Here is a 15598-nt window from a genome sequence, read left to right on the forward strand (position 1 = left end):
TACATCGATCAAACTGGTAGAAATTTTAATAAACGAATAGCAGAAAAAGGGCTTTCAATAATATAAAAACAGATTCTACATACGCACTTCACCTTCTGGATCATAATCATTCTTTTAATGCCGAATTTCGAATTCTTCACATTCAAATTAAAGGCCTTAAGCTATCTTTATTAGAATCTATGGAAATTAACAAGTTAAAAAACACAGATATAATTCTGAATGACCAACTTAAGACAAACAGTTCTACCCTCCTCAACCTATTTCATTAAAGACTATAAAGTGTAAACGCATGCAAAAAATAGATCACTTGAGAAAGGCAATCAGTCGGAATAGCTGTAGTGTTAAGATTTTATAATAAATGTTGTGGAAGTTTTGAAAACAAAGTTTTCAGTGTTTTATTGTTAGATAAAATGAATTTCCATCAAGTAAAGGTCGAATCCATCAATTAATATTTTAGGCGTTTACATAATATAAACCACTTATAAAAAAGCAAAACTTTTTCAATAAACTAATGAAGTAAGTAGCTAATTTCTCTTTTGTTTGCCAACATAAATGACCGAATGAACCTCTGCATTCACTTGCTGAATACTTACTGAAAACAGGATAACAAAAAATAAAATAGGTATATCGATGAAAGGTGACCGGAAATAAGTATTTCTGAATGTTTGTTCGTCATCAGTACGGAGCAGTCAATGTATAAAAGAAGCATGTTAACTTGGGAAAGGATCACTACAGGAGCAATCCGACCAATTTGTGTCAATAGAGTTAGAACATCCTGATGGTTTCCAGGGCAACAACTAACAATAACCATGTAGGAAGCTACAGCTACCTGAGGAAAGAATGCCAAACGCTAAAACGGTTAAAACAAATAGAAAAGGCTATTGCCAGTGAATAATAAATGTAAAATGTGCCAACAGGTCTCGCCAACAGGAAAACAAAAAACAAAATAGGTATATCAACAACACATTTTTAGGTTCAAATTCATCTTTAATACTAAACATAGGATTACAAAAGAGCCCGTAAATATGTTATTTGTTGGCCTTACACCATCAGACAATAACCAAGGTATTTATAGAATTCATAAATTACAACACTACGATATACAAATTGAACCACCCACAAAAAACAAAAATATCATCCAATGTAAGAGGTGTCAAATATATAACCATCCAAAAAAATATTGCAACAGACCATATGTATGCGTGAAATGTGAAGGGCAGCACAGTAGAGAAACACTGTAAAAAGAACCAGACCACACCAGCGACATTTGCTTTATATGTAGGAGATTACCCAGCTAATTATAAAGAATACGAATATTATCGTAATTTAAATTGAAATAAAAATAAAGCACAAACTACATAATAATCATCACCAAAATATGTCGCAAGTACATAACAGAAACTTTATATCTAATACAGTAAGACAACATATAAGCTTTGCTAATGTAACTAATAATACACAACCTCCTGCTGCTCCTTTAGATAACCAATATTCAAACTCTATTCTTATAAAGTTTATAGAAGAATTCAAAGCTATATTTAATCAAATCTTGTAACAAAACTTCATGGTAAAAAAAATGCCAACCAAAATCGTATGCAAATAAAACTCTTTGTATACTTTGATACACATTGTACAGACAAATCGTATTTTAAAATATCGCATTGTCTAACGTAATCTGTAGTTACCGTATAATTAACTAATCAATTGGTTAATTTAAAAAAAAAACTCTAAGCTGTCAATAAATAATAAAATTTTAATTTACAAAACAGTTATCAAATCAATATAGACATATGTCATAGAGCTGTGGGGCTGTAGTAGTAAATCCAATATTGCTATAATTTAAAGATGTCAATCACAAATCTTGATCTAAACTCAATTTCCAAAAAAAAAATTTTGGGTTCTGTAGACTTATTGGCGCAATTATAAAAATGAAAATTGCATGCTGTAGTATATAATTAATCATCTCTTATAATTTGTTCAAACTGTTTTTATATTATTACCGTAATTACGATAATTAACTAATCTTTTTTTGTGCATATTTACCAGTGCCTAGCCTTATTTGTTGGTGCATTGTGTCATGACCTAGACCACAGGGGGAAGAACAACAAGTTTATGTTGGATACAGAGTCACCATTGGCAGCCATCTATTCAACCTCTACAATGGAACACCATCATTTTAATCACACTGTTACGATACTTCAGCAAGTAAGTTAAACACATTTCTAGAAACTATTTTTCTAGTAAAAGATCTATAATAAATGCCATTAAATATTCTGATTTTTAAGTTGACTTAGCAGTTTACTTTTTCACTGAAAAGATATTTTGTTGTCTTCAGTAAATGTTATTACAAATATTATATCAGCTCAAGTTAGAATAAAATATATGTTGACAATGTTCCTTTTTTTAGTGTTATATTAAAGTTTATAGTTTTTTCGTCACACCGCTGAACTACCTAAACATTATCTAGCTTTACAGACGTCTGATTTAAGTTATGTTTTTCTTACAGTGAAATTTTTTCGTCACAAAATACACTAGTACATTTTTTCTGTTTCATTTATCATATACTTCCTATGTCAGGTATATAGTTCCTCATTACTCTTTAATGTTCATTCATTTGGCTTCCGTCAAGTAAACATCGTATCGACAGCAAATGAATAAAGCGATAATTATGGTAATAATTAAAAACCTATTGTGATACTAGTTTAAAAGTTTTCACTTAAAAAATTAAAATTCTACAGTGGTATTATTAAAAAGTGAGGTATGGTATTATTTGCTCAAGTACAGTACAGCACTTGGTACAGTTATAAAAATATTGAATGTAAAATATGTAAATAAATACTAAATACTTTCCCAAACACTTATAAAGAGGAAGAAGAAGAAGAAGAAGAATAAAAAATATAAATGAAAAATGTCACTCAACTTGAAAACCAACATATTGGCTTTTTCACATTTTCAGACGACAATTTTCACAAAACTGGCCACATTTTCAGACGACACTATAATACTAACAGTTGGTGAAACATTCGAAGAAATGACTAGACACCCCCAAAATGCAGTGAACAAAATAAACACTTTCAATAATAAATGGCGCATAAAAATTAATGAAGGGAAATCTATCCATATCTATTTCACTTTCACAAAAAAAAATCACCCAGTTACTCCAGTTAGAGTAAACAATAAAATGTCTCACACACGAAAATAGTTAAATAATTAGGGCTATATTTGGAAGATTAACTAATATATTAGAGTGGAAGGAATATATCAGGCAGAAAACTGTATAACTGAATATGAGATACGAGAAGTTATATTGGTTATTGGGAAGAAGCTCACAACTTACAGACAAGAACAAGGTATAACAAGGTTTACAAACAAATGCTCAAACCAGTATGGTCGTATGGTCTGCAGATATGAGAGAGTAACGAGAGTAACTACGCTTGCCTTGAAAGAGTTCAAAACCGAATACTATATGGACAGCACCGTGGTATATGGAAAACAAAGAGCTACATGGGGAACTGGGTATAGTAACAATTAAAAAAGAAATAAAAAGATTGCTAAGGGTCACGAAAAGCAACTTCCTAACCATACAAACAGTGAAATGTTAGAACTGCTAGATAGTCAAGACCTATTCCGCAAGTTCTAACGCATCAAACCTGTCGAACATGCCATCATTTTCATTAGCCGTTTTGAGTTCACTGTTGAACATAGGCCTCCCGTAAATAATTCCATTGCATCCGATCTTGAGCACCTTGGATCCAGTTGTGCTGGATGCGCTTGATGTCGTCCGACCATCTTGTTGGAGGACGTCCTCGATTACGATAAGCATCGCGACCCGTGCCTTAAACTCTCTTCTCTGGCAAAAAACAATTCGACGAGAAACCAAAAAACACATTTACGGTAGTATAGTCCAAAGTATTACACTTTACGGTTCGGAAGTATGGGACGTCACCAAAGCTAATAGAAACAAACTTATGACGACAGAAATGGATTATCTGAGACGAAGCTGCGGTAGATCGAAACTGGGGAGAGTTAGAAACGAACAAATAAGAAACGAAATGAATATGGAGAGAAATATCAATGATGACATAGAAAGAAAACAATTAATCTGGTTCGGACATGTTAAAAGAATGCCAGAGTACAGATGGCCTAGGAGAGTACTGGAATGGATCCCTCCTGAAAGAAGAAAGAGAGGACGACCACGGAGAAGTTGGCGCAACGATATCGATGAAGCAATGGAGGCAAGAGACTTAGAAGAGGCAACTGCATATGACAGAAAAAGATGGAAATTGGGGGCGGAGAAGCGGCGACAGCCGTAATAAATCCATTATTATATATATCGTGACTAGATACTAGATCTCCATTCTAAAATTTTCTTGGTCCATCTTTCATCTCTGACTCTGGCAACGTGTCCTGCCCAGTTCCAGTTCGGCGTTGTAATTCTTTTAATGGCGTTTTTAACGCCAGTTTTTCTCCGATCTATTTGATTTGAAACTCTGTTTCCGAGGGATTTATTCAACATTGGACTCTCCACTGCTCTCTCTACCACTTATATCTTATTGATTACTTTTCTGGTAAGAGTCAATGATTGTTCTACATACTGCTACATACCCATCTTCTTTTTAAACACATGGGAATATCTTATTTCATCATTTTTCTGTAAGCTGCTTATGTTAGTTTTATTCTCCTGTTTGAATTTTGTTTGATTGTCTCTTTCCAGTTTAATCTCGTGGTCCAGATATTCACACGTATACACTTTTCAATTTGCGTTTCATTAGTTGAAATGTTTTTGGCCAGTAGAAGGTTGGTCATGTATTGTATTTTGGAAAAGTTAATTTTTTGAGGCCACTTGTACAAGAGCTCTGAAGGTCTTAAAGAAGTTGGCAGATCTGCAATAAGGACTATGTCGTCTGCAAACCTCAAACTGTTCAGAAACTTCCCGTTTATGTGGATCCCAATATTTTCCCACTTATTATTTCTCATAGCATTCTCTGTAATAAAGCGGTAAATTCTATAAAAGAGATGGTGTCTCCTTGCCTAATACCTTTCTCCAAGGGAAGTATGTCGCCATAGTACATTCTCACTGCAGCTGTTATGTATTACTTTATTTATTTATTTACTTTATTTATTATTACTATATTTTATTACTTGTAGGTGTTCATTAGTTCCAAAGCTACTTCTAATTTCGGCTTGCTCTAGTGGTTGGTGAAAATCTAGCTTAGATACCAGTCTGTTAGTAATTATTCTCATAAAGAGTGTATAGAAATGAGATAACAAGCTGATAAGGCTGTAGTTTCAAATTTCTGTTACATCTGCTTCTTTATGCAATACTATCATAATTGGCACAATTTCATTTTTCTGGTGTAATTCCTTTAAAGAGGCATTCATTATAAAGAATTTTTAAAGATTTCATGACGTATTCGCCTCCTAGTTTTATCATTTTTCTTACAATGCTATCTTAGGTGTTTTGTTGTTATTTATATCTTTTAACGCTGATTTAATTTCCTTTTCGGTTATATCTGGAAGTTCCTCCGATCCTTGATTTTGTATTGTTCGGAATTCTACCTCTGGAATATGAACATCTCGACTATATAATGTTCTGTAGTACTCTTCAATGATTTTTTACCTTTAGACTTTTATTTTGTTCTATGGTATTAGTTATTTCTTTAGCTTTAAAGTTCCTTATGTCTTTCCTAATGACTTTTGAAATAGTTTTGTTTCAATTGCTTAGCTCTGCAATGTTCGTTATGTGCTTATCTTTTATTTCCCTTCTTTTGCATTAGGTTTATTTTTTCTTGTTCGCTTGGCTTGGCACTACGTCTGTGCCTTCTTTAGGGTGTTAATCAACATTTCGTTACTCTGCTCAATAATGTTTTCATTGTGCACACCTTTTTGTAGTATAAACTTTATAACTTCTTAATATGCCCTTGTGTTGGTAATCGCAGTGTATGTGACATTTTTAGTCCTTCTTACCATATTTCTTCTTTTCTTATTTAAACGTAAATAAGGAAAGAAGAAATATGGTAACAAGGACTAAAAATGTCAATACACTGCGATTACCAACACAAGGGCATATTAGGAAGTTATAAAGTGCTTTTTGCTCTAACCGTTCTATAGCCACTTTCGGTTGAAGACAGATTTAATACAGTTACTTTTTGAACAGCGTCGTTTTTGTTGGTAAATATAAAGTTAATTTCTTGCTTAAGCCATTTGGTGATTGCCAAGCCCCCTTTCTTTGTGAGCTTTTTTAAAATGAGACATATAGCGTGTGTTGCAGAAGAAATTCTATATGAGTTTGATCCCTTTTATTTCTATCGCCATATTCCTGAGGTTCAAGTACAAACTCTGAATAATCCTGTTTGTAGCCTATTTTGGCGTTTAGGTCTCCCATCAGTATAGTATATAATATGTATCGGGCCGGATTATAAATAATAACAACAGTATAGGAAATACTACCGACTTTAATTATCACTTCAAAACGTAATGCAAATAATAATATACAATAAATAGGCCATCGTCTCGTCTGTCGTACTGAGTTTTCTCTCAGCTGATTGTGACTTAACCGCCCTGCATGGTTGCCAAATACATCACACTTCTCCCTATTGGATGAATCTACTCACCATAGTCCTCCAAATACCTTGGAAGTTTTCTTATTCGAGCAGGTAGCTTTTTGTGTGCTCTACAATTTCTGGTTCTGGGTCCACAAATTCGTTTGGATGCAGAAACAGCGGTTGCGGAGTTACGAGTAATTTTGTTTCCATCGAGGTTGACGGTGTAACTTCGTCTGTTGTTTCTTGGTCACACACACGGGTTCTGATTTGGTTAGAATGACGACGTAAAATTTTACCATCAGGGGTTTGAACTTTGTAGCTTAACGGTCCAGTGGTTTCAATTATTTTGGAAGGAATCCACTTTTGATCACCTGGAGCAAATGACCTTGCAAATACAGTCTCGTTACCTTGAAAATATCTGGGTACTGTTTTGTAAGAATCTTTTATCTCTTGCTTAGATAACATCTCTTTTCTAAAATCGGGCTGTAAACGATCAAATAATGAGCCCTATTTTCGCCCCATTAATATTTCTAATGGGCATCTCCCTGTTGTACAATGGGGTGTAATGTGCTGAGTAAGGAGATATCTGTGCAATGCTAACTGTATTTTAGTTTCTTCATTACCATCTGTCATTTTTTTAGTGCATTTTTTACATTTTGTACCATGCGTTCCGCTTGCCCATTACTATTTGGATGGTACGGTGCAACCAATGCTTGTCTAATATGGTTTTTCTTTAAAAAATCTTGGAACTCAGCTGACGTAAAACAAGTTCCATTATCTGATACGACGACATCTGGGATGTCATGAGTGGCAAATAAACCACGTAATATATCTATAGTCACAACACTAGAGGTATTTGGAATGATTTTAACCTCCAACCACTTCGAGTACGAGTCTATGATAATCAGAAACATTTTGCCTTTAAATGAACCGGCAAAATCGAGGTGTATGCTTGTCCATGGAGCTCTGGTTCACTCCCACGGATGGATTGGAGCCTTTTTTGGCATGTTTCTAGACTCCTGGCACTCGCTGCATTTATTTACTAGGTGTTCGATTTGTTTGTCGAGATTTGGCCACCAAAAATATGAGCGTGCCAGTGACTTCATTTTTACGATTCCGGGGTGTGCTGAGTGTAGCAAATTCAGTATTGTTTTCCTCCCTCCAAGTGGAGCTATTGCCCTTGTACCCCATAACAGGCAGTATTGATAACAGCTAATTTCGTTTTTACGTAGTAGATAAGGAGTATATTCGTCTGAAAATTTAATTTTCTCATCAGGCCAACCTTTCCAAGCCCACTGCAAAACTTTAGATAACACAGGGTCTTTCTTAGTCTCATTGGCAATGTCTTTGGCACAGATTAGTTTTTCTGGGATGTTCTCAAGCATCAAAACGTCATCTGAGCTTGGTGGTTCTGGCGCATGCACCCTTTGTGGCAATCTGCTAAGAGCATGTGCATTCTGAATTTTTGAACCTGGTACGTAACATAATTCGTAATCATAAGCAGATAACATAAGAGCTCATCTAAGCATTCTGGGTGACAGTATCTCTGGAACACCTTTTTTCGGATTAAAAATACCCAACAATGGTTTATGGTCCGTTCTTATGCCTATTTTCCTGCCACATACATATTCATGGAATTTTTTAATGCCCGATATTATGGCCAATGCTTCTTTGTCAATTTAGGAGAAATTTAGTTCAGTAGATGATAGAGTACGGTTATGGTACGCCACTGGATATTCACGTCCTTCATCATCACGTTGACTAAGCACACAAACCCCGTAAGGGCTGGCATCACACGTCAAAAATAAATCTTTTTGTTCACTGTAATGTCCTAACACAGGTTCTTTCGCTAAAATTTCTTTTAATAAATCGAAAGCTTTTTGTTCTATGAAACGCCACTGCCAGGGAACGTCCTTTCGGAGTAGTGCATGTAACGGATTCGCAATTGTTGCCTTGTCCTTTAGAAAAACATGATAAAAATTTAAAAGTCCAAGAAAAGCTTGCAACTCGGTTTTATTGGTTGGCGCAGGCGCATTAGTTATGGCCGCGATTTTGTCTTTAGTGGGGCGTAAACCGTCTTCACTAAGTTGAAAACCAAGAAACTCTATAGTTTTTGTTCAAAAAACGCACTTTTCTTTGCGCAAATGCAGTCCGTCTTCCTGGAAACGCAATAGTACCGCGCGCACTTTTCAATCCAAGTCTATTTCTGAGCTACCGACTATTAAAATGTCATCGTAATAAGGTAGTACGCCAGGAATACCCGTTAATCGAGTGTCTATGAATTTTTAAAAAAATTGTGGAGCCACTGATATACCAAACTGTAAACGATTGCATTTAAAAGCCCCTTTATGTGTAATTATTGTTTGTGCTTCAGCAGCTTCGCGGTTGACACTTAACTGCAGATAAGCTTGCGCCATGTCCAGTTTTTCAAAAACTTTACCGCCCGCAAGTGTGGATAAGATACCCTGTACCGATGGCACTGAATACGGTTCCGGATTTAACGCTAAATTCAATGTGGATTTGTAGTCACCAGAAATCCTAACCTCCCCGTTTTCTTTGCAAACAGTCACAACTGGGGTGCACCATTTTGGGTGCGTAATCGGCTCTAAAACCCCTTTCGCAATAAGCCTGTCCCGTTCAACTTCGATTTTGTCTTTTAGCGCAAATGGAACTTTACGAGCTTTACACATAACCGGCTTTACATTTTTGTCCAACGAAAAACTTACCGGGGGACCCCGGTAAGATCCCAAATCTGTATTAAATACATCTGGGTATTCTTCTGAATAATTAATCATTGATAAAATTTGACAGCCAGCTACGGTTCAACCTTACCCCAGCTATGGTTAAACCTAAACTATCAAACCAGTTTCTGCCGAGTAGACTGGCGCGATTTCCTTCCGTGACTATGAGAGGAAGTGTCGCTGATCTTGGACCTCTCTTTACCTCAACTTGACACTTACCCAGTGTGGGTATCACTGTGTTTTGATATTCCCGTAAAATAACACTGGATTTATCTATTTTAGGTCGATTTTCACTGAAGATTTCATGGTAGGTTGATTTGCTTATCACTGAATAACTCGCGCCCGAGTCAACCTCCATTTTCACTTTTTGGTCATTGAGTAGCACATCTACTAAATATTTACCGGTAATGATATCAGACGTCACGTTATTTAACGAAAATTCATAGTCACTACTTTGATAAAAAAAACACTCCCTGAGTGTTCCCCGAAACCGGCTCGGTATTGGACGTAGATTCCACGGTAGTCTGATCTACTTTGCATTTGTGATTCTGGTTCTTCCTTTTATCAAAACAAGCTATTTCAATGTGTCCAACTTTCCTGCAATAGGCACAGGTTGATTTAATGTGTTCACAAGTTTCTAGAGAATGTTCTTTTTCGCACCGAAAACATTTCTTCCTTTCGCGATTAGCTAATTGTTGTTTGAACTAGCCCGGTTGATTTTTACGAAAACTTACCGCGTTTATATCTACGCTCGACTCACTTTCTCGTAACACCGCCAAACTTTCCACAGCCACCTCGTGTGCAAGGCACATGTCTTGCACGTCCTTAAGTTTTAACTTATCTATGGCTAGCAACTTTTGCTGTAGCGATTCGTTGGTAATACCACAAACGAGTCGGTCACGTAGCCTTATGTCAAGGCTAGTTCCGAAACCACAAGGTTCTGCCAATTTTCGTAATTCCTTCAGATACACAGATATTGTTTCACCAGTCTGTTGATTCCGACGATAGAACTTAAACCTACACACAATTTCCAACGTTTTTGGAGAAAAATGCTTTTTTAACTCAACTATGATTTGGTCAAGTTTTATCAGACACTTTGGACGGCGCGACCAAAGATCTAATAATCTCGTATGTATTTGGACCGCACAAACTTAAAAATGTATCTTTTTTCTTATCAGGGTCCGTAATGTTATTTGCCAAGAAGAAAAAATCCATACGCTCGACGTATGATTCCCAACCTTTGGAGTCACCCACGTTAAATTGTTCGATGTTTCCTAATGCCGCCCGCCATCTTGCACACAATTTGCTTTATTTATCGCCAGGACGAAATAATGCACTTAAACTGGCACACACACGAATCCCATCCTCGTCGCCAAATAATAAGTATCGGACCGGGTTGTAAATAATAACAACAGTATAGGAAATACTACCGACTTTAAATATCACTCCAAAACGTAATGCAAATAATAATATACATTAAAGAGGCCATCGTCGCGTCTGTAATACTGAGTTTTCTCTCAGCTGATTGTGATCACAGTATAGTTGGTAGTTACCTCTTGTATCGCTCTTATAACGTCATCGTAGAACCATTCAACTTTTTTGTCTATGTGGGCACTGGTAGGTGCATATATCCGGATGACCTGTAATAAAATGTTTTTCTTTACTTTGTAGATAAGATATATGTCTATTACCTACGCTTTTAATTGTAAGTATAATCTTTGTGTGTTTTTTATTTACCATAAATCCGACGACGCCATTAGAAGACTCTCCTACATAATACAATAGGTTTCCCGATAAAAGTACCATTAGTTTTTCACCTTTTCGCCGTACTTCGGGTAATCCAAGTATATCCCATCTTATATTTTAGCTCGTTTTTAAGTTCTATGAGTTTCTCGTCCTCCATAAATTTTCTGGTGTTATATGTTGCCAAAAACCACATTTTTTGTCGTTTGTGAAGGTAGCCTGTTTGACTCCGGGGACTCTTAGCACTCTCTTTCCCTTTACAACCGAGACTTCTACCATAGCCTAATTTCAAGAGACTGCCGGAAACTGACGGCCTTGCATTTTCGTCGTTTTTCATTTTACAGGGATTGCTGGCCTGTGCGGGTTGGTAGAAGGATGTTAGGATGGGTTAGAAAATGACGTTTAGCGACAAAGATGGTGGGTTGGGACGGGGTACCCTCTCGGTTAAAGGAAGTGAGAGTGAACCACGGCTTGCTTTGGTCGCGATCCTGAAGTAGACCTAACTTTACCGGGATTGTAAAGTGTATGTACCCTCTACCTTTTCGAAAATGTATAAATGTCACTTTACTTTGAACCTAGCCACAACACTGAAGTGTCCAAGAGTCATTATTAGATTCTAAGGTAAACCATTGGAAATAACTAGGAGAGTAAACTAGTGGATTAGAATAAATATGAAATGCTGGTTAATTATAGGATTGGGTACATTGTCCCTTAAATAAAAAAACAAAAAACTCTACTGTTAAGTCCAGATACGTATCTAAGACTACTAATTTTAAAAACGATATTACCATTAAATGTTATCTTATTTGTAAAAGTAACTTCATCTTCAAATAAACAATTTATATACTCAGCCACGAGATTGCAAGGCTACGGACATAACGTTTTGTTGTTACCCATTTTTAAGAAGGTATTGTTCTTTTCGGTAATTATTTAATTATACCGTTCAGAGTGATGTGGATTTTATTTATTTTAACCTATAGGGGCTACTAGTTGTATTTACAGTGTAGTTAAAGTACCAAATACGAACAAACACGGAAATAATCTTATCCCTGTCGTGTACCTTACACCCTATAACCTATCACCCGTTATAATATGTTCAATATTCAGGAATGTATCTTGGGAGGTTCCTGAATTAAATAATTTAAAAATAAAATGTAATAAAAACAAAAACCTTTCTTAAATTTATTTTTTATGTGTTTAAAACATTTTTGGTTTCAGGAAGGGCATAACATATTTAGCAAACTATCACATACTGACTACAAACAAGTATTGGATCACTTGAAGCATTGCATTCTGGCAACAGATTTAGCCTTATTTTTCCCAAATAAAACAAAACTTAGTGAGATCGTTGAGAAAGGATCATTTTCCTGGAATATCACAGAACACAGACGTCTCATACAGGCCATAGCTATGACGGGTAGTGACTTAAGTGCAAGTGCAAAACCGTGGGATATTCAGGTTAAGACTGTTGAGGTAAATTTGTATTATATAATAGGGATTAATTGGTATTGTCATTTATTATCGGGTCAAAGTCAGTATCAGCTTAAAAAAGAATACACGAATTTACAAAGGCAATATTCGTAATAGCTACTTCATCTTACATGACCTTTGTGTACTTCGAACAGTATTAAATAAAAGCATTTTTAATCTACAATATGAAGTCCTGGTTCAGTAATCCCTGGCGACCGTAATAATTCATCATGTACTCCTAATAATTTAGGTTCACTTCCGGAATAAAGCAGTTTCAAAATTTTGTTATTAGTAGATTTATTAGAGGTCTTAACTTATAAATATTATCAATTACATCTATTTTACGATTATCTGCACAATGAATGTATTTTATTATTTCAAAAGACTGGATTTTTTCTCATTGGTTGACTAATAACCTGATTATTCAGATCGGGATGTGAATCCCTATAAAATCTTTTTCCTGGATGTAAATTGTAGCCAGACACCAGCAAGATACCCAAGAAACATTTTAATAAATCCTTGGTTACAGAAAACTCAGGTACATTTTTAGAAGAACTACATTGATTTCTCTACCAACAAATTCATCACATTCTCATCAAATAGTTCAGTTCATATTTTTGTGCAGTTTATATTTATTGTCAAGAATCATTATTTTTCATAATTTGGTGGAACCTCTAAATCTTTAGATATCTAAGAAATGTTTTTGTCTAACTATGGGTGCATTGATGCTATTGTTCTTCATGTACCATGTCCTTTCAGAACTTGGTTGGTGGGTTACTATCATACCTACCTTAATTTTATTCACTTCCACCCTAAAATTGATGCCATCGCATAGGTGCAATTCTCTTTTTATTTATAAATTTTAAAATTGTATGTGTAAGCTCTTACTCCACACAGCTTAAATAATTTCACACAGTATTTGTGACGCTTCCTCGGTATTTATCAACGAAAGCTCAGTAGTCCTCGAAATGAAATTATCGTCTCATCTTTTACTTTTATACAGCATGTTGCTGCTAAAATAATCTTTTAACGTGGGTTAATAATTCAAATCCATCCAAATTAAAAGACCTAAGAAAACAAAAATTTCGGATTGATTTGTGTTTCTACATTGACCCAATAATGTTTTATTTGTAATTCCTAATAGTATTTTCTGTTCAGTACATCTGTTCGTTTTCTCGGCAATAAGTGATAAGATTTCGTTGGCAATCAAAAATTTATAAAAATGAATTCGCTGATCTCCTTCTCCCTGTGCAAAAAACTTTAAGGGAATCCTACATTTTCCGTGAAAATTAAATTAAATTAAATTACCTACAAAATTGTAAACAAAATTCAAAACTAAAAAAGTGATTTTTGATTTATATATTATCTGCACAATTATTACAAATGACATTGGGATTATTATTTGTAGGTATTATTTAAAAAATTATCAGGTTGAAAATCGGCGTTGAGAGATTTTATATCAGATTCAAATTCTAACTCTTGCCCTTCACTGTAAATGTCTAAATTAGACGAAGAAAAAACACGAAGTTTGATAATTTTGATCATCTATAGAATCATCATCATCTTCACCAATAATGTCATACTCCATTCCTCTTAAATTCTCCGCTATTTCAAGTAGTTCAGCATCACTTAGTTATTTTATTCCACAGTTTACTAATTTAAGAAACGTAAACACAAAAGAGTAATCCTGTACAAACTAACTAAGGCAGTAAACAGTGCGTGCAAGTTAGCAAATGATAGTAATATGTCATTTACTGAAGGAGTCTCAAACTGGTACACCAGAATTTAAAAAAATCGGTCATAGTATGGCCATCTGTTGAAGAAGTCAAACCGCTCCACCAGAATTTATCAGTAAACTGTAGGAGTCTAGATGCGGATTTAAAAACATCAGAATTATGATCAAATTTACAGACAGCTTGAGTTATTACCACTTCATGTGAGTTATTACACGTTCAAGTGTAGTACACGCAGTTTCTGGTAAACATCAACTGTGTACCAGAAATAATACACGCAGTAGCCAAAGTATTAAAGTAACTATATCATCTATTTTTATACCATTTATCTTTTTCATATTATTTTTTTCTTTATTTTAGGTAATATTTGAGGAATTTTATGACCAAGGTGACGAAGAACGAAAGGCTGGTAGACCTCCCATTCCAATGATGGACAGATACCAACCAGATCAACAGCCAACAAGTCAAGTTGGATTTATAACGGGTATTTGTATACCATGTTATACACTTCTCTCTACGATCATTCCTGAAACAAAGTCTTTACTGGATATGTGTTTACAAAATCTAGATCATTGGAAGATGATTGATGCAGACGTGACACATAAACACTGAAATTTCCACAAATTAGTTATTTTTAACCTTTGTTATGAAAGCTAATAGATTAAATAAGTGATTTTGTATTTTCAAAGATTTCAGTTTAAAATTTTCACAAATTTTTGTGTTAAACTGTCACAGTACAATTCTTAAAAAATAAAGTGACTTTTATAATACACGTCTCTTGTATTCTAATTTTACTTTTAATATTTGGAGTACCTTCTTCTTCTTGTAGTGCCTATCCGTTTCGAATGTTGGCGACCATAATGGCAATCTGTATTTTGCAAACTGCTGCTGTGAAAAGATGTGATTGTTGTGTTGAACCACGTACGTAGATTTTTTAGCTAGGAAATCCTTGGCCTTTCTAGTCCTCGTTGTCCTTCTACTTTTCCTTGTAGAATTAATTGCAGCAACCCATATCTTTCGCTGTTGCACATGATGTGACCGAGGTATTCGATTTTCGCTGCTTTTATTGTAGTTAACAAGTCTTTTCCTTTTTTAATTTTTAATAAAACGTTCTGGTTAGTAACGTGGTCGGTATAGGATATCTTCAGGATTCAATGATAAAGCCTACTGGAGTACCTACTTTACTAAAACCAGTAATTTTTATCGGCCTATGAATTTATTACAACTAACAACATAAAAAAAATTTGTCCACAAGGTTTAAGTTTAAATGTAACAGTGACTTTATGGCGTGAAAAAGAAAGAGGCAGTTTTATGGACAGTATTAAAATGTCAAAAACTTACAAAACTACGTTTTTAAAAACAAAAA

At 34.9% G+C, this 15598-nt stretch overlaps 1 protein-coding gene across 5 annotated transcripts in view; it reads left to right on the plus strand.

The window, feature by feature from the left end:
* The window catches only part of LOC140447610 (probable 3',5'-cyclic phosphodiesterase pde-5), a 296700-nt gene extending 281696 nt beyond the window's left edge, over nt 1-15004 (plus strand). For all 5 annotated transcript variants that reach the window (XM_072540362.1, XM_072540363.1, XM_072540360.1 and 2 more), the window contains 3 exons: nt 2047-2205; nt 12248-12502; nt 14593-15004. In XM_072540362.1, the coding sequence (XP_072396463.1) occupies nt 2047-2205; nt 12248-12502; nt 14593-14844 (666 nt within the window). In that variant the 3' untranslated portion in view covers nt 14845-15004. The remainder of the gene's footprint in view (nt 1-2046; nt 2206-12247; nt 12503-14592) is intronic.
* The last annotated feature ends 594 nt before the right edge of the window (nt 15005-15598 follow it).

This window comes from Diabrotica undecimpunctata, chromosome 8, assembly GCF_040954645.1.
Source record: "Diabrotica undecimpunctata isolate CICGRU chromosome 8, icDiaUnde3, whole genome shotgun sequence".
NCBI classification, from domain to species: domain Eukaryota; kingdom Metazoa; phylum Arthropoda; class Insecta; order Coleoptera; family Chrysomelidae; genus Diabrotica; species Diabrotica undecimpunctata.